The sequence below is a fragment of the Lissotriton helveticus genome, chromosome 6 (genome assembly GCF_964261635.1).
Source record: "Lissotriton helveticus chromosome 6, aLisHel1.1, whole genome shotgun sequence".
Classification (NCBI taxonomy): Eukaryota; Metazoa; Chordata; class Amphibia; order Caudata; family Salamandridae; genus Lissotriton; species Lissotriton helveticus.
In genome coordinates this window covers 2,052,782,011-2,052,807,342 of record NC_136067.1, presented here as the reverse complement: position 1 = coordinate 2,052,807,342, position 25,332 = coordinate 2,052,782,011, and the positions used below count along the sequence as shown (strand labels likewise).

At 48.0% G+C, this 25,332-nt stretch overlaps 1 protein-coding gene across 2 annotated transcripts in view; it reads right to left on the bottom strand.

Moving 5' to 3' along the window:
• KRTCAP3 (keratinocyte associated protein 3) overlaps positions 1 to 25,332 on the bottom strand; it is a 92,757-nt gene that overhangs the window by 55,916 nt on the left and 11,509 nt on the right. For both annotated transcript variants that reach the window (XM_078650111.1, XM_078650112.1), the window contains exon 2: positions 6,311 to 6,495. In XM_078650111.1, the coding sequence (XP_078506237.1) occupies positions 6,311 to 6,495 (185 nt within the window). The remainder of the gene's footprint in view (positions 1 to 6,310; positions 6,496 to 25,332) is intronic.

Below are 25,332 nucleotides of genomic sequence, written 5' to 3'. Positions count from 1 at the left end.
CTCAAACACGCCTGACAACATTGTGGGTCTAGACATGCTTAAACATTTTAGAGCCACAATCCGCTGCTCCCCTGAAGGAGTACGCGTGATTTTAAATGACAATTACCCTGCAAAAGAGAGAGAGTGTGTATGGTCGCTGAAAGTGCTGCATTAGCCTCTTTACCTCACACGTTGTGGGCTACTTCAGACACTGATGTGGGACAGATGGTCATTCCCCCGGTTCGCATTAGTGTAAAGGAGGGAGCTGTGTTGCCACGCCTGCCTCAATATAGGATTTCACAGGAGGGTGAGGAGGCGCTCATACAGATTGTGCAGGATCTCATTCGAGTGGGGGTGGTGGAAGAAGTCCCATACAATGTTTGTAACAGTCCTATTTTACCAATCTTGAAGAAAGACACTGATACTAGGGTATATCGATTTATTATTGATTTGAGGGAGGTGAACAAGATAGTGGTGCCCCAATACCCTGTTGTTTCTGACATCACGACACTCCTTACCTTGGTCCCACCAACCGCGACAACATTCTCGGTTGTCGACCTGAAGAACGCCTTCTTTTCGATCCCTATTCACCCTGATAGCCGTTACCTTTTCGGCTTCACTTTGAATAATCGATCGTATAGATTTTGTAGAATTCCACAGGGCTATACTGAGAGCCCTAGTATCTACAGTCAGGCATTGAAAAGACAGTTGGATTCCTTTGTCTTGCTTGAGGGGGTAGTGCTTATTCAATATGTCGACGATATTTTGTTGGCTGCTGACACCCCTGAGCAATGTGAGACTTGTACGTTGTCTTTGCTTTCCTTTTTGGCTTCTCACAATCATAAGGTATCTCAGAAGAAATTGCAATTCTGTAGACCTAAGGTGACCTACCTAGGCCACCATTTGTCTAAGGAGGGGCGTGCACTTACATCAGATCGTATCCAAGCCATCCTGGACACACCAACACCTTCTACACAGAAAGATGTTCGAGCATTTTTGGGTCTTACGTCCTTTTGTAGGCAGTGGATACTGGGGTTTTCACATATAGTGAAACCACTGTTAGCGCTATTGACAAAAGACACTCCAATTCCCCTTCCTTGGACAGATGAATGTGAAAACGCTTTCCAACAGTTACGTCAGGCCCTTTGTTCAGCACCAGTGTTAGGCACTCCTGATTACACGAAACTTTTCACATTATATGTACATGAGAGAGATGGATGTGCGTCATCTGTGTTAATACAGATGCACGGGGACAGGCAGCGTCCGTGTGCATATTTCTCGGCATTGCTCGATCCTGTCGCTCGGGCATTGCCGGGGTGTTTTCGTTCGGTCGCAGCGACAGCTGTGTCAATACGTCAGAGTGAGGGAATAGTGTTATCTCACAAGCTGTTAGTGTTGGCTCCCCATGCTGTTGACGCCCTTTTGAATCAAACAAAGACGCAGCATTTAACAAGTGCCCGTCTGACCGGATATGAACTAACGTTGCTGGCTCCCCATATCACATTGAGGAGATGTGCTACGTTAAATCCAGCAACATTGTTACCATTCCTGACGACTCAGCCTGAGGCACAGGAAGCACATGATTGTATTTTTGTGACTGAGGAACAGACAAAGGGTCGTATCGATCTCCAGGATACGCCTTTCTCAGATGTAGATGGAGAATTATGGGTGGATGGCTCCTGCCTGAAGCTACCGGATGGTACGACTTCGGCAGCATATGCCATCACTACTTTGTATACTATCGTGGAAACAGCACGCATACCACAGAAATCAGCCCAGGCAGCGGAGCTGATAGCATTGACACGAGCATGTGAGCTTAGTGCAGAGTTGTGTGTGAATATTTATACAGATAGCCGCTATGCTTTCGGAGTAGCGCACGACTTTGGCCTGCTCTGGAAGGAAAGAGGTTTTCTGACATCACACGGAACACAAATTATGTATGGAGAACTGGTGCATAATCTTTTGACTGCCCTGACATTTCCTAAGAAGATAGCTATAGTGAAATGCAGTGCACATAAGAAAGTTATTGACAAAGTAGGGCAAGGAAATGCTTTCGCTGACCAAGTAGCACGAGAAACTGCAATGAGACCTGACTCCACTTCCATGTATGTTGTGAAGTCACAAGCAGAACGATGGCATGATGCTAGGAAAGAAGTGAGGGAAATACAGAGAGTTGCTTCTGATAAAGAACGAGAGCAATGGTCTGAAAATGGAGAACTGGATGATGAAGGTTGTTGGCGCAACAAACAAATGGATAGGTGGAAGTTGCCCACAGCTTTTGTCCAACCTATGGTTCAAATGGCACATGGGCTAGCACATGTTGGAGCTTCAGCGATTGTGAAATTGCTTGCGCAAGTTTGGGAGCATCCAGAGATTGCTAGCACGGCCAAGAGAGTGGTACAGACCTGTATGATCTGTCTTAAATACAACCCAGGGAAAGGAACACGGACTCCAGCAGGGGGATTTGAAATACCTACTGCACCTTTTGAAGTCCTGCAAATGGACTATATCCAACTTGAACGCTGTAATAATCTAAAGTACGTCTTGGTGGTGGTGTGTGCTTTCAGTAAATGGATTGAAGCCTACCCTACTAAGGACAATACTGCAATGACTACAGCAAAGGTGCTACTGAAGGAGTTCTTCCCTAGGTATGGTGTTTGTAGACTATTATGGAGTGATAACGGGCCTCATTTTATAGCAGACGTTATCAAGTACGTTCTGAGAGGTCTGGGGATAAAACAGAAGTTTCATGCAGTGTTCCATCCACAGTCGGCTGGCTTGGTGGAACGCTACAATGGAACACTGAAGCTTAAACTAGCAAAGATCCAGGCTTCCACTTCTCTGACTTGGCCCGACGCTTTGCCTTTGGCATTGTTGTCAATAAGATCAGTACCACACTCCCGAACCGGCCTTACACCGTATGAAGTGGTGTTTGGTCGTCCCATGAATATTTGGGGAGTGCCCAAACCAAGTTCCGTATATGATGTACCTTGTGTATTGATGAATGACTATCTGGCACTGATAACTTGGTTTCTATTCATCAACAGGTTCGAGAAGCACTCCCTGACCGGTCCACAGGTGAGGGTCATAGTCTCGGACCCGGTGACTTCGTCCTCATCAAGGCGTTCGAGAGGACGAGTGGCCTGGAGCCCCGATGGTGCGGTCCCGAGCAGGTTCTGCTCGCAACAAGAACGGCCGTCCGAGTGACCAACCGGAAGAACTGGATTCACTCCCTTCATTGTCGCAGAGTGCAACCCGGATTGGTGGAGCCTGCCGTGTTGACTGACCATCGAGAAATCCTGACTACAGAGAAAGGCCCTGCTGTGGTACCTGATGAGCAAGAGGAGTTCTTCCCGGACCCGACGACTTCTGGAGTAAGAAAATACAACCTTCGACCCAGGAAGAAGTTTTCTGCTGTTTAGACTGCTGTCAGAACGGCCTCTTGGTTGGTGCAACGGAGAGCCGATGAGGCAAGGGGGGGGATCAGCCTTGCATTAGAGTAGTGACACCCGTCTTGGCCCGTTGGTGAAGAAAACAACAGCCGCCTTGGGGGAAGAGTTCTGACAGCCTTTTTTTTAGTTTCAGGAAGATTTGCGAGACATTTGTTCAACATGGAGAGAAAGAAAGTGATCTGCGCCTTCGGATTTATTGCTAGTGTGACAGTTGTTGCCATTATCACGTGGTTTGTTGAGGATGTAATTCCTGCCCGTGATCTATATGTGGTTTCTACACCGGTGCCAGAGGAGCATTTCTTTTATACGCTCCCCTATCAGGAATCAAAACACCGCTTGTCCTTTGTAAATAACACCTTCATTCAGATGCTACATCATACCCACACTGCTACAAATGAAACAAATTGCTGGATATGTGGTATGATGCCAGCGCACCAGAAGAAGGGGGGAACACCGTTTATACCTCTCCCTTTCTCTCATAATGGTTCTTGTCGTGCCTGGTATACTCTTCTATTTGCCACAAGAAAGCCTGCTGTTGGAAGATTACTTTTTAGACTAAACAAAGAATGTCACCAGAATAAAGAAGGCTATCCACAAGCCAATGGAACTATATGGGAGTGGGAAGAATATCGACCGGACAATGAGTCTACTCCCTACATTTTTACGAACACTAGAGACACTGTCGAAAGTGAAACATTTGTGATCTCAGTTGCACAAGCACAAGCAGACTCATGCGTACAAAGTGTTGGGTACATCCCTGTAGGTGTTAGTGATTGTATTAAAGTCTTAAATATAGATGGTCTGAATAATAGCACATTTTTAGCATCCCATAATACATATTTTGTATGCGGTAATAGAGGATATTATAGATTACCAGCTGGCTGGTCAGGAGTATGCTATGTATCGTTTTTATTACCACCAGTGTTTTTAGCACCTGCCACTTATCATAAAGACTTGAAATTGTTGAATAATGCCACTGTGAATAGATACAAACGTACTTTATCTATCGATGATGTGGACCAGACCGACACTAGTTTGCAGCAATATGTAGATTTTAACCTAGGGTTATTCTTTTTTGTTGGAGCTGCCCTAAACAGTAGAAAGATAAGAAGATTAACTAGAGTTGTAGAGGCAGTGACCAACCAAACTGCTGCAGCACTAGGAAACGTAACTGAAGAGTTGCAAATTACTAGAATTGTTGCCCTGCAAAACAGAATGGTGTTAGATGTCATATTAGCAGAAAAAGGAGGAGCTTGTAGACTTATTGGAAGTAGCTGTTGTGTCTTCATCCCAGACAACTCGCCTTCTGTTTATAATGCCATAAATAAACTGCATAAAATAGCTGCTGACATACATGTAGATAATGGTACATGGACCTTCTCTAGTTGGTTTTGGACCTTATTTACTACATGGGGTTGGAAGATCCTCACTGGCCTTTGTATAATAGTAGTAATTCTTTTTACTTGCTGTATGTGTATTCAATGTGGTCCTATGATATGTTCTCTTTGCATTACCTCTTGTATACCCAATAAGAAAGCTGTTTCCGAAGCTGCTTATCAAAAGAGTCTAACTAAAGAGATTTCTAACATTATGAGCATTGACATTCAAGATGAGTTTGATGACTACCCTATGAAATGGAATGGCTTCAGCTAACGCTGAAAGGGTCGTCTGTTGTAAATAAAACAGCGGTATTATTAAGCATTAGCTGAAGCCATAATGCATCAGTCCAAATATCTAGTATAGGGATTTCATTTTGTATTTCGAGTCCACCATTTTCATGCCCTACATTGCCATGTGCTCAATGTTCTGATTGTCCTACCTCTCTGCCAGTTACTCTGTGGATTCTACCTAGCAACAGTTATTATTAGTCCTTCTTGAGAGTGTAGCGCATGCTCAGCAGAAGTAACAGTTGTTCCTTATTAGCATAGCCCTCCCATGTTCTAGAAATACTGTTAGCTCCACCCACTGATATATTTGGAAATGTCCTTACGTGGTTGTAACCTCTGTCTAAGCTGTAAGCTGAACCCCTTCCACTGTGTATAAAAGGGGCCATGTGCTTGTATTCAGTGTGCTACTCTGTACAATACTGTAGAAGTGTTGTGGAGGTTGTATCACCACCTTTAAAGGTTTATTAAACTATGTTTTTGTATTTCCAGTTTCCTTGCCAACTTCATTTGTAAGTCTAAGGACTTTGTACACAGAAGGGCGAACCCTTTCGGTACCTTTGGGCCTTGCTGAGGCCTGAACTCATCAATAGTACTGAATCCCCCAACAATTGTGTTAGCTCTTGCAGGTGATTAATGTTCCCTGTCATCTGACTCAGCACCACCTGACTTGGAGACAGTATAGTATGCAATGGAATAAAGAGGGTCAAGGTTAATTGTATGTAGGACACCTAAAGATTTATCAGGTCACTAGGGCCTTTTTAAAGGCCAGGAGGCAAACTCAATCCTATAAAACAAAAACAATAACAATATATCTAGATAAAATAGAAGTTTATTTAGCCTAGCCATAGAGAGTCAATCATCTCAAATTCACTTTGACAGTCCATGACCACCACAACTACAATATACATGCACATTATAACACATTTGTGCAGAAAAGTCCAAAACACCCATACTCACAACTAGGACAGACAGGCTGGTCCATTCAGTCAGTTTTCTTTAAAATCTAATTTCACCCTACAGTCAAGAGCTGAATTCCAAGATCCCCTCTAGGGCAACCTTTTCCAAGTTTATCATCCATATTGTTTATGTCCTTAATGATAAGCACCATTTATCCCCTCAGAAACCTGTGCTTTTCAGTCTGCACACACCCTATGTTCCTGCAATGCAAGAACATGTAATCTTACCATCACTGTAAGTACCCCAAGCACCTACCAGCAGTCCAGAAACCACAGAGATAATGTTGGCTGTAGTGTACTCCGAGGTCACCCTCTTCTCAGGGTTCGCCACGTGTCGCAAAACAGTACCATGGACTATGGCACCCAGAATGAAGTTGATGTGCCCAACAAAAATGAGAGCGATGCCAGCTCTCATCAATTGCCGTGGGCCCTTCACCAAATCTGCAACCAAGAAAAACATTACTTTTAAACAAGGTGGCATGAGCTACCAAAAGTCTAAAAATGACTTCACCTAATATGACGACAATATAAAGTATTGACTTTTAATCTGCAAGAACTGGTTTCAAGAAAATAATGAGCACTTAACACCTAACCCCTGTACTGTGACTTCGGAACACAGATTGGAATAATGTGGAAACCATACTGCTTTTGTAGTTTGACACCACATATGCGATATTTGACATATGCAGTGTACAATGAGCGTGAGCCACATGTCAAGAAATCAAGTCCCTGCTAATATTTACCATCACTTCACAGAGCTTTATCTATGGTTAGTTTTTAGGTCTCGCCTAGCTTTGCTGCGCACATGCGCAGCTCGCTAGGCGAGATTTATTGCAGAAGAGTACTTTTACAAAAGGAGTTTAAGCCCCGCCCCTCTTTTCCATTGGCGGGCGTCACTGTTTATGCTAAACGGTGGCCGGCCATTGGAAAAGAGCTAGTGTGTTACCTCCCTTTGGCTTTTTGTGCCGTCCCACTTGGACTGCCTCGCCTACTTTCCTTCTGTCATAAGCGATTTCTTATCTTTATGGGGCCATGTGTTTGAAACACATGGCCCCATAAAGACAAGAAATCGCTTACGACAGAAGGAAAGCAGGCGCGTGTTTATTTTTGCATCGCGCTTTCACTTTAAAGTGAAAGCGCGATGCAAAAATAAACAGCGACTGACTAGCGTTTTTTTTTAGGGCGTGCTTTCCTAACTGGCTCTTAATCCTCGTTTGGCAACCCCAGCTGAAATGAGCCAGATTTGTGGAACTGCGTATTTATCAATCCCAGATTAAGCTCCTGCCAATTTAATGATATGGGACTGAGGCATCTACACGGTAATAGCACGCTTACAACGGTCTGCACGCCAGTTATATCCAGGCCGCTAACATATAATAATCGACATTTACAAATAAAAGATAGGAACTGCTTTTCCATCAACATTTTCTGAGCCGGAGATGAATCCTGAGCTCTATTCTACAGAGAGGAACACTCGGTTGTTGGGCGGCAAAGAAGAAAACAGCAATAAAATGTCCGGCTATCAGCAAACAACTTCTACTTTCATATGGACATAAAAAGAATAGGGGTGAAATTAACTACAGGCAGACAGGCGTGGCCCTGACAAAACTGTCAGACAGCTGTTGGAGCAGAGGCGATCTGTATATGGCAACAGCCAGTGCGCACCAATCAGAGCTGTCATTGGGAGAGCAACCTTGAGACCCCTTGAGCGGAAGTAGAGGAGATTAATACCTTCACGTAGGGATGCTGCAGGCAATGGAGGTCTGCGCCTGACACCTTGAAAGGGATTCTTTTGCTTCCTTGTCCAAATAGTTTTTAATACCAGGCATTTTTATCCAGTAACATTCTGCTGTTTGTTGTATTGGCAAGACTAGGCGGCCCCCGCCGTTTATTCTGGAATGCCAAACATCATCAGGGAGATTGACAGTGTACCTTCGAGGAAATGTTTTCATTTGGAGCACACCCTTAGAATTCCACCCCATGGAGAGCTGTGAATTATTCAAAGTGTTTTTTCCCCAAAGTGGTTGCAAATGTTTTTGTGTGCGTTGATTGGCGTGATGATGCCTATTTCTTAAAGATAAATGAAAGACATCTGGCCTCATTTAGTGGTGGACAGTCAAGGAGAATCCGCACAAACAAGACATATGTCTCACATCCAGTGGTGCACTGTAGGATTTCCTGCTATGGCTGTTTTCTCTGCCCTCATGTCAGTGTGCTTTGCTTATCTACTTCTACTTTAATCTTCATTATCATTTAAGAGAAACATGTTTTCCAGGAAGGTCACTTGCCCTCTGTGACAGGGCCGGTGCGGACGAGGGCCGGGACTGGTGGTCTGCTGTCCCCTTGTCACCAGTTTGTCTCTCCTCTCAGCAGCTCGACTCCCCGTACCTACAGGAAGAGTGGAACTACGAAGCAGACGAACACCATTGGGATTGTAGTCACGACGGACGCGGCTCCTTTAAATCGTCCTCCCGAGGCGACGAGACTCCTCCCTCTACGTCAGCGAAGCAGCCGGGCCAACAGAAGGAGGAACCCGGAACAGAGTGGACAGCGTTTCCCTGGAGGACGGAGTTGGAGGCGAGGAGAGAAGGTGTTTACAGCTGAAGCCGGACGGAGTAGGAGAAGACGAGCCCAGGCGAAAGCAACAAGCCAGGAGGCCATCGCCCCGCCATGCTCCCGCGGGAGGAGCGTGGCTATCAGAGGTACGGGGCAAGCTAGCGGGTTGGGTGGGCCGGCGTGTACAACCTAAGGACTAGAGATAGTGTTTGTAGATACCTGTACAGTCTCCTGACCTCTACCCAGCACGAGCACTAGAGCACTCCGGTGTTAATGTAAATACACAAGAGCACGTGGTTTCCCTCACTCCCGGTCCCATAATACGAGCCCCAGACACGGAACTAAATCCCCTTTTTTTTTTGTGTTCTTCTCTTTCATTCTAACGGAGCGGACCTACCACCTTCCTCACTCTGGAGTCCCTTGGCAGTCGGAAGACAGACCCGGCAGAGTTCGCAAGAGAGACTTACAAGCAGGAGGAGGAGAGCATATGTGAAAATAAAGCCCTCTTTGAAATCAGTCTCTGACTCCGTTCCTCTCACTCCAGTAGCCCCATCACACCCTCCTAACTGGGACCCTTTTAAGGGAACATTTGACATCTTCAAGTGTACCATTAAATGCAGAACGCCTCTATGGTACTGGAAGGAGCCACCCTTTCCCTTTGCAGTCTAGAAGAAAGCTTTACAGGCCTTCAAAGCATCTGGTTCTTGACCAGCTGGTGTCCGAGATTTTTGTGTCACAACTTGCTATAACTGCTCTACATTCACCTTTTAAACATTTTATCAATTTTAACCTGACAAATTTTGGGGCATATTTACGAGTCCGGTTGCGTCGAGCTTGTGTACTGTTTTCCATTGGTCTGCGATGAAAGACAAGCGGGCCAGCACCTCACTTGCTGCCTGGTGTTAATTCCTGCTTCATGACTGCTGGCGGATTTTAGCGTCCTTGTGATTGCAGCATGAAAGTGAGTACTAAATTCTGTTCCTGCTGAGATTGGCAAATTATGAACATTCCCAGTGGGCGGGGCCTAAACAGCCACCGAGTAGGGGATGGTAATAATCTCTATATATTTCGCATTACTTCTGAATTTCAGGGATACAAAAATATAAAAAAGACTCACGTCCAGGGCACCCACACTGGTCGCAGGGGGTCATATGTCCACGTCACGGTACGTGACTGAGTTCCTAGCGCGTGAGCAGCATTTTAATATGGGGAGAGGGTATGGTCCGTAGGCTAGACTGCCAACTTTGGTCCTGGAAACCAAGGTTCAAACGTCCGGGTCACGTCCACATCTTGTGATTCGGGGGAAATCACTTAATCTCCCCATGCCTGAATATGTCCTTGTGTAACTTAACCGGTGCTCATGTAAAGCGCTCCAATACCTTCAGGTCGAGTTCGCGCTATATAAATCTGCATAAAAAAATAATAATAATAGCTTCCCCATTTCACACCTATGTTTTAATGTATGCCTTCTTCCACAGGCCTCAACGACAGTCTACTCTGGTTAAGTTCTCATTTTGCACCCTTTAGTTTACAACAGGAATTGAATGAAGGGAGGAACGAGGGGAACAGCTTTAAAGTTAAAACAGCACAAGGCATGGTGGAAAGAGCTGCATTCATGCGTGTTAATTTTTGTTTGTTGGTGGTGGCACATTTCAAGTCATGTTCGGTTTGGGTCAGGTAAGCGTGGATTTATGCTGTGTTGCCAGAAGAAAGAGGTACGCTTGCTTTTTTTTAAACTCCTGTGAGCAGAAAGGAACATACCGCCCTGTTGGTCTCCTTTCGGGGTTCCCAAGTTTAATATTCAAAATACAGTGGCGTGAAATGTAGACCCGACTGCTAGTATGAAACTGCTTCTGTGCATTGTATACAGGACCAATGTTTTGAAGAGTACAAGGCTTGTCCAAGGATGTTGCCATCAGGGATTAAGTGAAGTTTCGCATCACGAAGATGGGTGGATTGTGCATTTTATACAATGTAAGGAGCTAATATTGACACTGTGATAGAATGTCCACTAAGCCTTTCTTCATTCCAAGGCATAAAATACACAATATCACTTGTTTCATGTGCAGCTGCCTCATAAAAAGCTGAAAGAGGCACTTTCACTTTGGTGTGGGTGCCGAATTCTCTTTGCAGATAGTCATGTTTCTTCTGTCTGTATCCTGCCACTTTAATGCAGGTTTCTTCTTCAAGGGATGGCTTTGTTTTCTCCTAGCTTCCGAGGGATTCTCTTCTCAAATCAAAGCGTTTGGCTTTGCATACAATCTTGTTTTTAGAAGTTGCCCATTCTGGGAGCTTCACAAACTTGGCATGATGCTTCAGTTGTATCTATGTACGAATGTATATGTATGCATGTATGTCCCATGTTTGTATAAATGTATGTATTAGTGTATGTACGCATGTATGTATATTAGTATATGCCCATATATGTATACATATCTGTAAATATGTAAATAGACATGTATGTACTCGTGTATGCATCTATATCTACATATGTGCATGTATATGTTTGCATGGAGCATTCGCAATCATAATTTATGTAGAGCAAACTTGTGGTAAGCACAGAACATTGCAAAAGCAAATATTGGCAATTTTTCCAAACAACTCCCCCAAAATAGATGGGTAAAAACATTGTCATTTACAACACAAATCGCTTAAAATCTCGAATATGCGAGACCTGTTGCATTGTAAATGCGTGTTCTAGTTGCAGACCATAATATCTGCACACACAATTTAGTCCCACACTCTTCCAGGTGATTGATATCAGGGAGATTTTCATTTATCACTGGGTCCGTCTGCTACCTTGTCGCAGAGGGTCTAGTATCACCTGTACTAGAAGTGTCTTTAAGGTCAAAAATGCATCAATTCATTTGTGCGAATTTACACCCAAACAGAAAGCATGTGTTACATAAAATGCCCATTTAAAAAATATGGACCGTTCTCCACAACCGGTACAAGAATTACCTTTCTATTCTGGAAAAAAATCAGCTTATTGCCAAAAGAAAGGAATGTGTATGGCTCAGCTGCAGCATCTTCAATAGCATTGCAGAATTATGAGAGAGACCTATTCTGTGCTTCCCTGATCGGAGCCAGACCTGCTGAACCAAAAAGGCCCTTGGCAATGATCCAACTGTACCTGCACTGCATAGAGTTTTGTGAGGGGCAGGATTTGGAAGATGAGTGGAAAAGTGAGGCAGGTGACGAAAGGTGTGAGATTGTACAATTAATCACAATGGGTAATGCAGAATCTAACTGAGCATGGCAATGTGCACTTTAGATAAATATGCTTTGCTGGTTTCCATGTGTCTAGTATGTGAAAATGTGTATCATCAAGCCAGTTTAGTTCATGCGGTCACAGCAATGTCAGATTTACAGATCTTGTTACGTGGACGTGCCGCATCTTGCACATACAACACAATGTGAGAATTGTGCCAACTATTCATTACATTCTGACAATGTTTTTTAAAACTGACATAGGGCTTCATAACGTTGACGAGGAGACAAAGCACTCCAATTTGCATCCTCCCACCAATGATCAATTCTAGGGATGCCACAGACATACTTCAAAACACAGAGCAGTAAATGTTGCTGGGCAGAAGTATGAGGTGCAGAGAGAGTGAAAATGGATGCAGTTGCCATTTTCAAGTTTACATCACATTCCTGATAAAACTACAGAATGTTCGGCATTCACGTTACGGTCCAATGCACATCCACTACTACCAGACAAGTGCGCAGAAACTGGAACAGCATCACTGAGGACTGGAACATCGCTCTCAACAACCACTGACCCAAACACAGCAACAGCCTCCACAAAGCCATCAAGAACAACAACTGGATCACCGTCTGCGCACACTCCTTGACTCCCTTCCCCCCGCAAACACAAAGACCAGCTGGAACATAGAAGAACTCAAACTGAAGAAACACCACTGCAAACAACGGGTGCGCAAATGGATAATGAGCCCTAACAATGCAGAGAGGAGCAAATTCAAATCTGCTCTGAGATGCAACACCAAATGATCTAGAACACCAAATGAGCCGCTCTGGTAGATTGCATCGATGCAAGCACCAAACGATTCAAAGAAATCTTTGCCATTGTGAAGCTTTCACCTTACCATCGACCGCCTCTAACTTGCTCACTTCCTCGATGGACCTCTGCAACAACTGCTATCATTCTTCAGCAACAAAATCACTGCCATTTATGGCAACCGGACCCAACACACCTTGCCAAACACCTTCCAATCTTATCCAAAGAGCTAATGACAACCACATGGCCTGTCATCGCCCAAGAATAAACCGCCACTATCATGAAGTAGATCCACTCTGGGGCCCCATCAGACCCCTGCCCCCTCCCACCCCATTCTGAATGCCTTCAACTCTTTTGCGACCTTCCCAGGTGCTTGGAAACAAGAAACTCCTCCCATTGCTGAAGAAACCCTCTGGGGACCCTTGAGCACTAGCCAACTACAGCCCCATCTCCCCTCCTACTATTCCTGGCCACGGCCTTCGAGAAAGAAATCATTAAAAGCTACTGTGCCGAATACCTCAAACGCCAACTCCTTGACACTACTCACTTTGGTTTCAGACACAACTACAGCATGAAAACTGCCCTCATTGCTGCCACAGATGGAGGGTTACCAGACATCACGGATTTCCACGGACAGTCTCAATTTTACGAGTACTGTTCCAGTGTGCAGATGCTTTTCTTAATTTTAAACGCATGTCCCAGTTTTTGGGACAAGCTCAAGACAACCTGTAAAGGAGGAGTGAAAGATGTGCGCTCTTTAAGTAATTGGTCTGTTTCAGGCAGCGCAGGAGGAGATCGGCTGAATGCATGCTGCAGCAGAGGGGAGACAGATTGGGGCTGGGGTCTCAGAGCAAAGGTGATGCCATAGCTAATGTTATGTAAGCATAGCTTGTAAATGTGAGGCTGTATTCAGGGCCACTAGAATTATGCAATTGTGCAGCCGCTTTTTTGCATAAGTATAGATTTGCCATGTTTGCCACATAAGCCATCATCTGCAGGTTATAACATCGACAACATTTGTATCTCAAATGGTTCAAATGTTACTAAAAATTCAGCAACACGTGTTGCAGCGTAGGGGAAGGCCCTTTGCAAACCTGCACTGGTCACCTTGCTGTTGCTTATTGCCATATTTTGGTGTTAAACTTGTACTATTGAGGTACAAACATTGGCCAGACAGTGTTATAAAGGTTAAAAATAAATAATGAAGTGCTATGATCACAAAATGTACAGCATTATGTGCCTTTTGTTGCCACATAATTTACTCAACTCTGCTGCGTAATTTGGTCCTCTCCTGCGCATAATTCCAGTGGCCCTGGCTATATTATTTAAGCACACACACATGCACACCACTATGCAAAAATCAGGCCAGTCAGTAAGACTAAACAGACTCTGGTCCTACTTTTATGTCCGGCTTGTCCAGTTTTCTTCTTCTCAAACTCTGATCACCCAACAGATGACATCCGCATGTCTCTAAAGAGAAGACATGGCGACCCTCATTCTCTTGGACACCTGCACGGCTCCGACAGTCCCCTACCCCATCCACCGACTATATGACATCGGAATGCAAAGACACGCACCCAGGTGGATCTGCTTTCGCCTGAATGGAAGTACCCAGTCAGCCTGGCATCGTAAACCTCAGACACTCACAACCTCATCTGTGGAGTTCCGCAAGGATCCTACATAAGCCTGACCCTCTTCAAAACATACATGATCACTCTAGCCAGCATCATCTGATCTCACAAGATCAGCGTGCACTCTTAAGCCAATACAGGTCATTCCATCCCTCATAGACAAGACACCCAGTACTCAGATCAAGTTTTAAAAAATTGACCATGGGATTAAGACCAACTGTCTAAACTGAACACCAACCAGACCAAAACTGTGATCTTCAGGAAGAGCATATCACCGTTGGACTTCACCTGGTGGTCAACAGAGCTAGGACCGACACCCACCACCGTGCCAAGAACCTGGGGCTCATCATGGACAGCAAACTCAACAGGACCACGTAAGTCAATGCTATCACCGCCTCATTATTCCATACCCTGAAGATACTATGGAAGATTTTCAAATGGCTCCAAATCAACACCCAGAAAATTGTCACACACTCCCTGGTCACAATCAAGCTGGCGTTCTAAAACACCCTCTATGGAGGGGATCAATGAGAAAAACTCTCAAGAAGGTTGCAGACCACTCAGAACTCAGCAGCCAGAATCACCCTCAACCTCCCACACCACACTCACATCACACCTGAAGGAGCTCAACTGGCTCCCAGTTAACGAATGAGCATAATTCAAAATCCCCCCCCACACTTTGAAGACACCAACACCGGTCCAGCATACTAAACATTCCATGGACATCTGGGATCTGCTATCCTCCACCCTGCCCCATATCGGGTTCCTGACCGAGACATGGACCAAGCCCCACTCCAATCCTGCCATCGCACTCCCAGAGGGCTACCACATTCAGAAACAAGACAGACCCCTCAAAGCAGGAGGAGGACTAGCAATAATATACAAAGACCCCATTAAAATGTCCATTATTGGTCAACAATGCAGTGACATCATGGAGATACTAATCTTCAGAGCAAACATACATCCTCAACTCTGCTGGAAGGGTGCCCTGGTATATCGACCTCATGGGCCCCTATCCAACTTCCTTTCCCAACTATTGGAACTAATCTCTCCCTATGTGATTTCCACCAAAAACTTCTTACTTTTGGGAGACTTTAATGTACATGGGGAAAATCATTGAAACAAAGAAGTTGCAACACTATTAACTGACCTTATCTCACTTGATTTAAGCAAAGTTAATACTGATCCCGGGGGGGCGCTAGAGGGTGCGCTTGCAGAATGGCCACCGACTGGTGAGGCTCCTGCTGCCCGGAACTATAATCCTGAACTCATCCTACAACCACTGGCCAGCCATCGCTTTAAACTAGATGGAATTGAAGCCTGCAACGTCCTTCTCACTCGGTGAAAGTTTGGAGTGACTAGTCCTCAGCGTTCCAGAGATCCATGCCAGGAAATCTCTGATCAAGAACAGCGGCTGCACGGCAGGACCGTCTGCGGCGGGCAGGCAACTCCGAGGTCTGCCACGAGGGGACTAGGCCTGACCTCCGGAGCAGTGAACGATCCAGCGTCCATCGGAAGAGGGAAGAGAAGCTGCTGCCGTTGCCATTGCCCCTTGCGCCAGAAATATGTATGCCGCTAGGGAGCGATCTCCTTTGAACAACATCTTTGCCCTTGTGGGCTGACTGCGCGGTGCGGTGGCTGAGCCTCGGCCGGGAGTGCCGCGGCTGTAGTAATTGCCGCCTTGAAGCTCGCCAGCACGAAAAGCGGCACAACAATCGACACCCAGCGCTATCGGACCCCCCCCCCCCGACTGTGTGATTTGACTACGGGGAAGACGGCGGAATACACCGCAGCACTTGCCGAAGTGCTCCTAGGTCGCTCCTGGTGTGCTGAGAAGGGATGGAGGCCTACAGAGCGGACATTGCCTCATTGTGTGGCTCTCTCTACCGATTGTAGCACTTGACCACCGAGGAATACTCACACATAAAGGAAGTATACCAGCGGCGCGAGGTGAAGATATTTATAGATCTATTTGTCTGCATATATCCTGCGAGGCTGCACTTGCTTGCTGGGTTGCACTACCCTGCCGGTTTGAATCCCAGTCTTTTTGCCCACAATACGCCGAGGAACAGCCCGTCAATACTGCACATCCCTGCGCACAGCTCCTCTCACCCACCACACGATACGGGAAGGTGCTGGGACACGTGTCTGCAAGGTGGGATTTTTTGTAGATAGCGCCCAACAGACCAGGCCAGCGTAAAAGCCTCAACCCACACACCAATTTGCTCCAACTGACGAACCCCCGGTCCGGACAATTGCCTCCCATTGCACGACGACCCCCTTCATCCTCGAGTTAAAGTGACATTGTACACTGAGGGTTACCATCTGCGACACCAGCTCCTGCACAGCCCTAACTGTGTAGAACTGCAAGTATAACGTGAAACCACCGGCACTGCCTTCACAACTAGTGCACCCCACAACTGTAGGCACAATGGGTAAGCCCGATACCCGCCAGCCTAGACTTTCTTTTGACCAAGCAGCGAAAAAAGGACCTAAAGTAGACCCCACCAACTCAGAACCAAAAGACACTGCACAATCGAGCACGAAGGGCACCACCGCAGAACTCGATCTACAGCAAATCCTCCAGGAGATGAGACAAGGCTTTGCTACGATTGTTGACAAGGTGGACTGCATGTCCTCCAGGATGGATGCCATTGTTCACAAGTTTGATCAGCACGAGGAGCGGCTAAAAGAGACTGAACGCCGCATATCTGACAACGATGACGTCGCAGCCGCCCACGGCACTCAACTGGCTAGAATGGACAAACTCCTCCGAGTAATAGCTGCCAAAAACGAGGATTTGGAAGCCCGTGGGAGGCGCAACAACATCCGCATTACGGGAATTCCAGAATCCACAGACACGGGGCGTATGGAAATTTATGTTGAAAACCTACTCAAGGATTCCATTGGGTCGGAAGCTTTTTCTCCACAATTTATTGTGGAACACGCACATCGATCTCTTGGGCCGCAACCTAAGCCCATAGTTGCACGACTGCTAAATTATCGAGATCGGGATGCAGCCCTCAGAACGGCGAGGGCACAACTACGATTATCATACAAAGGGGTGCAATTCTCCATATATCCGGATTTTACACCGCTTGTGCAAGAAGAAAGGCGCAAATTCACAGACGTCAAAAAGAAGCTACGGGCTGAGCAAATGGACTACGCATTACTTTACCCGGCGCGATTATGTGTGACGCACCAGGGCAAACAGCGCTTCTTCACAGATCCAAATAAGGTCGAGGAATACCTATGCTCACTCAAGAAGTCACGCCACGGGGGCGCTGACCAAGACAGACCTCAAAGAGACGCTGCTTTAGCTGACGAAGAGGACGATGCGTGATTCTTGCTCTATCTATTCTGGGACACAAGACTCGCTGGCTGTCACAAAATGTGTTGACTTTAAAACGATATGAGACGTGAGCCACTTCCTATACCACGTGAGAAGGGATATCACTGGCAGTCCAGTGGTGATATTTTTCCGGGGCCCGCTATCCTCCTCTGCACGGAGTCCTAGGGACGAGTAGGTCCGGAGGCCCTAGAGGAGAATGGCGGAGACGCAGCCCTCTGGTAGGACCCCCAGCGGGTATTCCCCATTATTGAACTTTTCGTTTGGGATATGATCTGTTTCTTGTTCCGGGATATGGGAGGGGGGTGGGAGGGGCTTACTGGCAAGTTGGGGTTGCTTCAGTGGGAGGTGGGTGGGACTAGAAGAGCTACGAACTTGGTTACATACATGTTGATGCTTACTGTTGAAGAACTCTCGACTACTGAACAGATACTTAAGCAGGGAGTTGGGGAGATGAGGACTGTACACGAGGCGCAACCAACGCGCGCAAAATTTAGATTATGCTATTGCCACAAGGAAGTTGACATTTGTAGATTGTACCTAAAAACCTTGCTCTTTTCTGAGGTAACACGGCCCACTAATGATACCACACTCACTGTGATTCCCTGCATGCTCCACTGCACATGGCGCACTACCATAGCCAAGCGGCCGGCTTATGACGATTGCTGACTTAAACGTCCTCACATGGAACGTGCGCGGTCTGGGAGACCCACGGAAGCGTCGCCAGGTGCTTTCCTACCTGGATCGCCACTCTATACACATTGCCTTCCTACAGGAAACACACTTCAAACCCTTGCCAGTCCAGATTTTCGCCAACAGATGGGCACTGCACACGGCATTTTCCTCATACTCCACATATGCCAGGGGTACAGCGATCCTTATAAAAAGAGGCACACCATTTACTCTGGAAGGCACTAAGTTGGATACCCAAGGACGTTACTGTATTATGTGGGGCAGACTAGGGTACTGAGCGGTCACCATGGTGTGCTGTTATGGCCCAAATACAGATGACCCCCGGTATTTTACGGAGCTATGGGCTATCATTGCCACGGGACCACAACACCTTATCTGGGGAGGAGATTTTAACCTTACACTAGATCCACCCATTGACAGATCACACCCGGCTCCACACCATTACGCTAAAGCGAGGACAACGCTGCTAGAACTGACTAAAGATCATAATTTGATAGACGCCTGGAGACATCTTCATACTGACACACAGGAGGGTACACACTTCACTGCACAGGCGCGATCCTGGGCGCGGCTCGATTACATTCTTATTTCCCCACAATTATGCCCTGCACTTGTCTCGGCGAAGCACCTGCCCAGAACATACTCGGACCATTCACCCGTGCAAATTGCGCTACATGATGCAGAGTTCGGCCCCCCTAGGCTGGTCTGGCGTCTACAACCCACAATGCTCCTTGATGCTGCATTTCAGGAAGAACTGCGGGACGAAGCAGTAGATTTTTTTAAACACAACAAGGACTCTGTGAAAGAGGTGGAAACCATCTGGGATGCATTTAAGGTTACCCTCAGAGGCATATGTATTGCCAAAGGGTCGGGGGTACTGAAAAGCATATTAACACGCCTAAATAGCTTGGAAGCTGAGATTACATTCCTTGAAAGGTCCCTGACTAACAGCCCAGACGCCACGACTCTATCTCAGATCCGGGGGAAAGTGACTGAATACAATGAAGAAGCTAATAGGGAATCCAAATTCAGAAGTAAGCACTGGGTAGCCCGACGTTATGGTGAGGGCGAGCGTCCTGGGAAAGCCCTTGCTGCAACAGTTAAACTGTCACGACAACCTACGGTGGTATTAGAAATTAAAGGACCAGATGGAATGCTATATAAAGACACTACACAGATTCTTAACGCATTTGTCTCACATTACACATCACTTTACACGACCACTCGAACTGAACGTCTCCAGCTGCATGACTATTTAGAAGACATATCTCTAGGCTGGCTGAGTGACGCACAGAGAGCATTCCTGAGCGCACCTTTTGAATTGGACGAAGTACGTGATGCGATCATGTCTATGCAATCAGGCAAAGCCACGGGTATGGATGGGATTCCAATGGAATTCTATAAAACCTATATGGATTTCATGGCCCCGGTGCTGAGAGAGGTCTATGAGGATGCACTAGAGGTCGGCCATCTCCCTCCATCAATGCGCTTGGGCCTCATTACGTCGCTGCTGAAGCCGGGGAAACCTGCCGGTAGTTGCGACTCCTACAGGGCCCTATCCCTGCTGAATTGCGACGTCAAAATTCTTGCTAAATTGATTGCTGCGCGAATCAACCTCTTACTCCCTACCTTAATTCTGCCTGATCAGTCGGGCTTTGTCCCGGGCAGGGCGACTTCGCACAACCTCCGTACATTCTTTTCCGTGCTTAATACAGTCCATGAAGACCTACCTATGGCGGCTGTATTTCTTGACGCCACTAAGGCCTTTGACTCCCTAGAATGGGATTATGTATTCCAGGTAATGGAACGCATGGGCTTCCCAGTGATCTTTATATCCTGGATTAAATTGTTGTATGAATCACCTGTGGCCAAAGTCACCATCAACGGTAGAATGTCCTCGGAAATTCCCATCACTAGAGGAACGAGGCAAGGATGCCCCCTGTCGCCCCTATTGTTTGCGATCGCAACTGAGCCCCAGCAGCGAAGTTGCGTCAACATCACAACGACAAGGCGTTGAGATGTAACCAGAGACAAATATTGATATCACTGTACGCAGATGATATCACATTGTACGTGCGTGACCCCAGCCAGAATTTGAATCCCATCCTTAGGGAGTTTATCCGCTTTGGGAGACTTTCTGGCATCCAGATCAACTGGAGCAAGTCCTGCATATTCCCCCCTCACGACGCCCACAGCGAAATTCACACTTGACTACCCTATAACGTGGTACGACGGAGACTTCAAGTACTTGGGAATATGGATAGTGAAGGACAGAGACGAACTCCTGCGAGCTAATTATGGCACGACCATGTCCCGTATTATTGATTACATCACTAGATGGATCGCCTTGCCCCTGTCTATGGCAGGCAGAGTATCATTGATAAAAATGGTGATACTGCCGCAGCTTCTTTATTTGTTTCTGAACATCCCCTTCTACCCCGGTAGTTTTTTTTTCCAACAACTCCGATCGGAACTTATTCGATTGGTTTGGGGTGGTAAAACGCCTCGACTCAAATGGGATACGCTCATCAGACCATACAATAGGGGTGGCTTTGGGATCCCAGATTTTGAATTATACTATTATGCGGCTCAAGCCCACTATGCAAATTTCTGGATGAAACAGCCTCGATATATGCCGCAGGTTGCAGCGGAACACTGGCTGTTACACCCCATTCCAATAGAGGGGGCACTCTATGCTCCTCTCGAAGTAAGGGATAAAACGCCCACGACAGTAATGAGCACGGCCATGCTTGGGATCGACTGGCACATCGGCTACAGTCTGATATGCTATACTCTCCTTTGCTTCCTCTCGTCTACCACCCGGGTTTGCCACTACTGCAGGAAACACTGTTCCGCAAATTGCTCGAGCGGATACACGTCACAACGTGGGGAGATTTGTACCATGCTGGGACGTTCCGCACTATAGACAACCTTTATGAAGGGATACAACCCTCCCCCCTTGACACCTTCTTGTACATTAGACTCCGCCAATGGCTGAAAGCGACTACCCCGGCTTTTCCCCAGGAGCCCCTAACTCTCGCACCACTACAACGCATTCTCCAAGATTACAATGCCAAAAAACTAGTATCAACAATCTATAATACTGTTCATACACTACAGGAAACACCTCCGCTGGTGGCTAAAGTAAAATGGGAACAGGAACTGGGAGTTACAATACCAGATAAGCAATGAGAATTCTGCCTCCAACAAACAGAGCGTATATCATCAAGCAGTAGATTCAGAATTATACACTATAAATTCTTACATAGGCTGTACTCCAAGCCAGCACGGATGTACAGATTTGGTCTGCGAGCTGATGACTTTTGTGACAGGTGCCGCGCTCCTGGGGCTGACTTCTTGCATCTGGCATGGGACTGCAGAGATGTACAGGCCTACTGGCGACAGGTGATCAGAGCGCTCTCCGAGATGATCAATACTGAGACAATGCCCTCTCCCATTCTAGCTCTCTTAGGCTACGTAGAACAAATACAGGCTGTATATCGCAGGTTTGTCGCCTTAGCTTTACTTGTAGCTAAGAGGAGAGTGGCGTGCAAATGGGGCAGAGGCAGGGCCCCTAAATTTAAGGACTGGCTGAGCGATCTTACATACGGTCAAGAGCAAATCAATACATACACTGAACTGTTACCGATCTCCTCCAGGCCGACTGACATTTGGGCCCCATTGAATTGTTACCTCCTAGAAAAACCTGATACATCTGACGCAGACCCATCTACCCAGCCATAGCCGAGAAGCTCTCTCATACAGAGCTGCGGCACGCGCCCAATAGGGGCACGGCGCAAACAACGGGAAGGTGATGTCAAGCTGCGTGAAGCCATGTCGGTGTAGCCTGGAGGATGTTGCCGGATAATGGACAATGATAAGTGCTGTTTACTTTAACACTACCACGCTTAAATCCTTCTGCATTCTATACTCTTGAATTGTTTAGTCACGCTCTGGACATGTGGGGAATGTTCATTTTTTCTGTACAGGTTGTCACTGTGAATAACTACTGATGTAGCCAGACTGTTAGGAGACTAAGGGAAATACTTCATTATTTGTTGCCTTGCAAGGATTATGCTATCCATCTACTGCATTATATGATATATGGCTAATGGCATTCTGTTTATTATATGCTGCAATGTGTACACATGAAATCGCTTCCTTGATGTACTGTTCGTAAAACCCAAAAATAAAGTTTACAAAAGGTCAAAAAAAAAAAAAGTTAATACTGATCCCACCGATCAGGCCGGACATATGTTAGACCTAATTCTAACTAATTCTCCCAATATCTATAAAACCACCAAGCCCCTGGAGTGGTCAGACCATTCAATGATAGACTTCACCATCAGAGGCCGACAAGGAGGTGCTGGCCCCAAAACTAAATCTATCCGGAAATAGACAGTGGCACAAAATCACACCACAATCCTTTCAGGAATCTTTCATCCCACCGCCCTATGTGGAATCAGATAGCACAGAGAAATCATTATCTTCCCTAAATACTAATCTTTTAGCCACTATAGACCATTTAGCTCCTTTAAAGCCCCAATAAAACTCATGCAAAAGCACTCACGCCCCATGGTACTCCCCCTCCCTTAGAACTGAAAAATGCCTTTGCATAAAATTAGAACTTATTTGGCGTCTCTCACACAACCCACCAGATAAAAACCGATTTAAAAGTACATTAGCGGGCGTGGCCAAGATGGCGGTGTGAGCGGACGCTTCCTCCCGTAGCTCCCCCGGCCCGGCTCAGCTCGAGCCCCGGTTCCTGCGCTTCTCTCCCCCCGCGGCTGCTTTGCGGGCGAGGGGTCTGTGCCGGAGTTCCTGGGGCACATTTTGATGCCAATTTGACTCCTGTCGCCCCGGAGGAAGTGCCCTGAAAGTTTGCTCGCAGGTCGACCCACGGAGAAGGGCTTGGGCCGGACCGCGGAGACGAGCCTGGGGGCGGAGCGTGTTGCGGCGCTGTCCGGGCGCCTCGGCTGGGCCGAGTGCTGAGTGCTGGTGCTCCCGAGGGATCGGACCCGAAGTGCTTTGCAGAGTGCGGGACCCTCCGGCCGGAGCCTACGTGACCGGAGTCGCCGCTGGGCAGCAGACCCTGGACCCTCGCTGGTGCTCTGACCCTTCGCGACTGGTGTCGGTGAGCGGAACGGCGTTGATCCCAGACCTGGAGGCGGGGGACGGAGGCGTTTAGGTGGCGGCCGCTCTGGGCGTGCCCGCCGGTGCAACTGTGGGGCGCCTGCTCTGTACTTTCCTGGCCCATTGCAGCCCGGCGGTCTACGGCGGTCTTGTTGGCCTGGGCCGCCCTCCTGGGTCCCGCTCTTCCGCCATCTTGTCCTGGGGAGCTGGAACTGGCGACCCTCCCGGCGCCCTTGCTGAACGAGTGCCTCCTTTTGCCCTGGCTTCCGCTCCGACTTCCCTGAGAGTGACCTACTGAGGGACCCTGACTTTGGCCCTGCTTACCGCTCTGGTCGGTGCGGTGATTGTCTCGCCCTGGCCTGAGCCGCCATTTTGTCGTCAGTGACGCTTCACCCTTGTCCCCGGCGGGGCCTTCACATTTGGTGCCCACGAGCGACCGGCCGCATCTACAGCGGCCAGCCCTGAGCTTTGCCCACTGCGGAGGTCAGGATGACTGGGAGAGGTGGCGCGAAAAAGGGGGACCGCACCCTGCCGGATATGCTCAGCAGGGCCCAGCAGCAGCGGGACAGGACGCAACCATCCCCGGGGCCCTCTCGGGCCTCCGCGGACGCCACTGGAGGCGAGCCACCGGTCACGAGGTCCTTCATGGAGGGCTTATTCAGCTCCCTCAGGGAGGACTTCCAGACGCTCAAGAGCGAGGTAGCCAGCGAGGTCCGAGAGGTGCGCAGAGAGGTCGAGGGCCTTGGCGAACGTGTTGACACGGTGGAAACGGCAGCCCAGCGCCGCGATGAAGAGATAGTCCATCTCCAGCAGGACGTTCTCCGCCTACGGGAGCAATGCGTCGAGCTCCAGGCCCACTCTGAGGACCTTGAGAACAGGTCCAGGCGGAACAATATCCGGGTGCGGGGTGTTTCATCCACAGATGAGGGATCGGACCTGGTGGCCTATTTGCAGGACCTGTTCCGGGAGATTTTGGGAGAGGACACGGACTTTCCGATCCGCATAGACAGAGCGCACAGAGTGGGCCGCCAGCGCCAGTCATCGGCACCCCCCCCTGATATTCTGGCGTTCCTGCCGGCCTTCCCTTTGAAGGAGCGCATTATGACAGAAGCCCGCAGGAAGCAGCCTTTAACCTTCAGAGAGCGGCCCGTGGCGCTCTACCAGGACTTGTCCGCCATCACGCTGCAGAAGCGTAGGTCCTTCCGGATCGCTACGGACTTTCTGCGGGAGCATGAGACGCCCTACTCTTGGGGTCACCCCTTTCGTCTAATCTTCCGATGGAATGGAGTGTTACACCAGCTGCGCTCCCTCCAAGACATCTGCGGGGTGTTGGGACTCACAGCCACGGAAGAGGACGGAGCGACGCCCGCATGGAGACGTCCCGAGAGACGGGGCCGGCGAGGATCGAGGAGACGACAATCGCCGGCGACTGCGAGTCGCCCTGATTCCCCTACCGTCAGAGCGGAAATGGCGGAGGCCCTGAGGGCGGCGGCCGGGACCTCGCCTGAATCCAGCGGTGTGGCCATGACGGCCTAACTTCACTCCGGGGGGAGAGATTCTTAGCCTCTTCGATGCTGGGTTGGGACTGGGGGGTTGGGGGGGACAGTTGGAGGTGAGTGGCTGAACGTCCACTTGATTGATTTCTGCAGACTTGCCCGTTCGGGCTGGACTGAGACAATGGGGTGTTTTTCTTTGTTTATGGTTTTGGCTAGTTGCCGTGGGTTGGTTTAGGAGTTGGTTTGTTGTTGGTGGGGTCCCGTCCGATACTGCCCATGCACGCGCGAGGCCGGTTCTGGCCTTCCCTGCACCCCTGCCCCGCGCGCCCCCTCCGCTGATCCCTCACTTGCTGCATAGCGCTTCGATCCCCTGGGAGCGATGCCGTCCTTGAAGGTGGT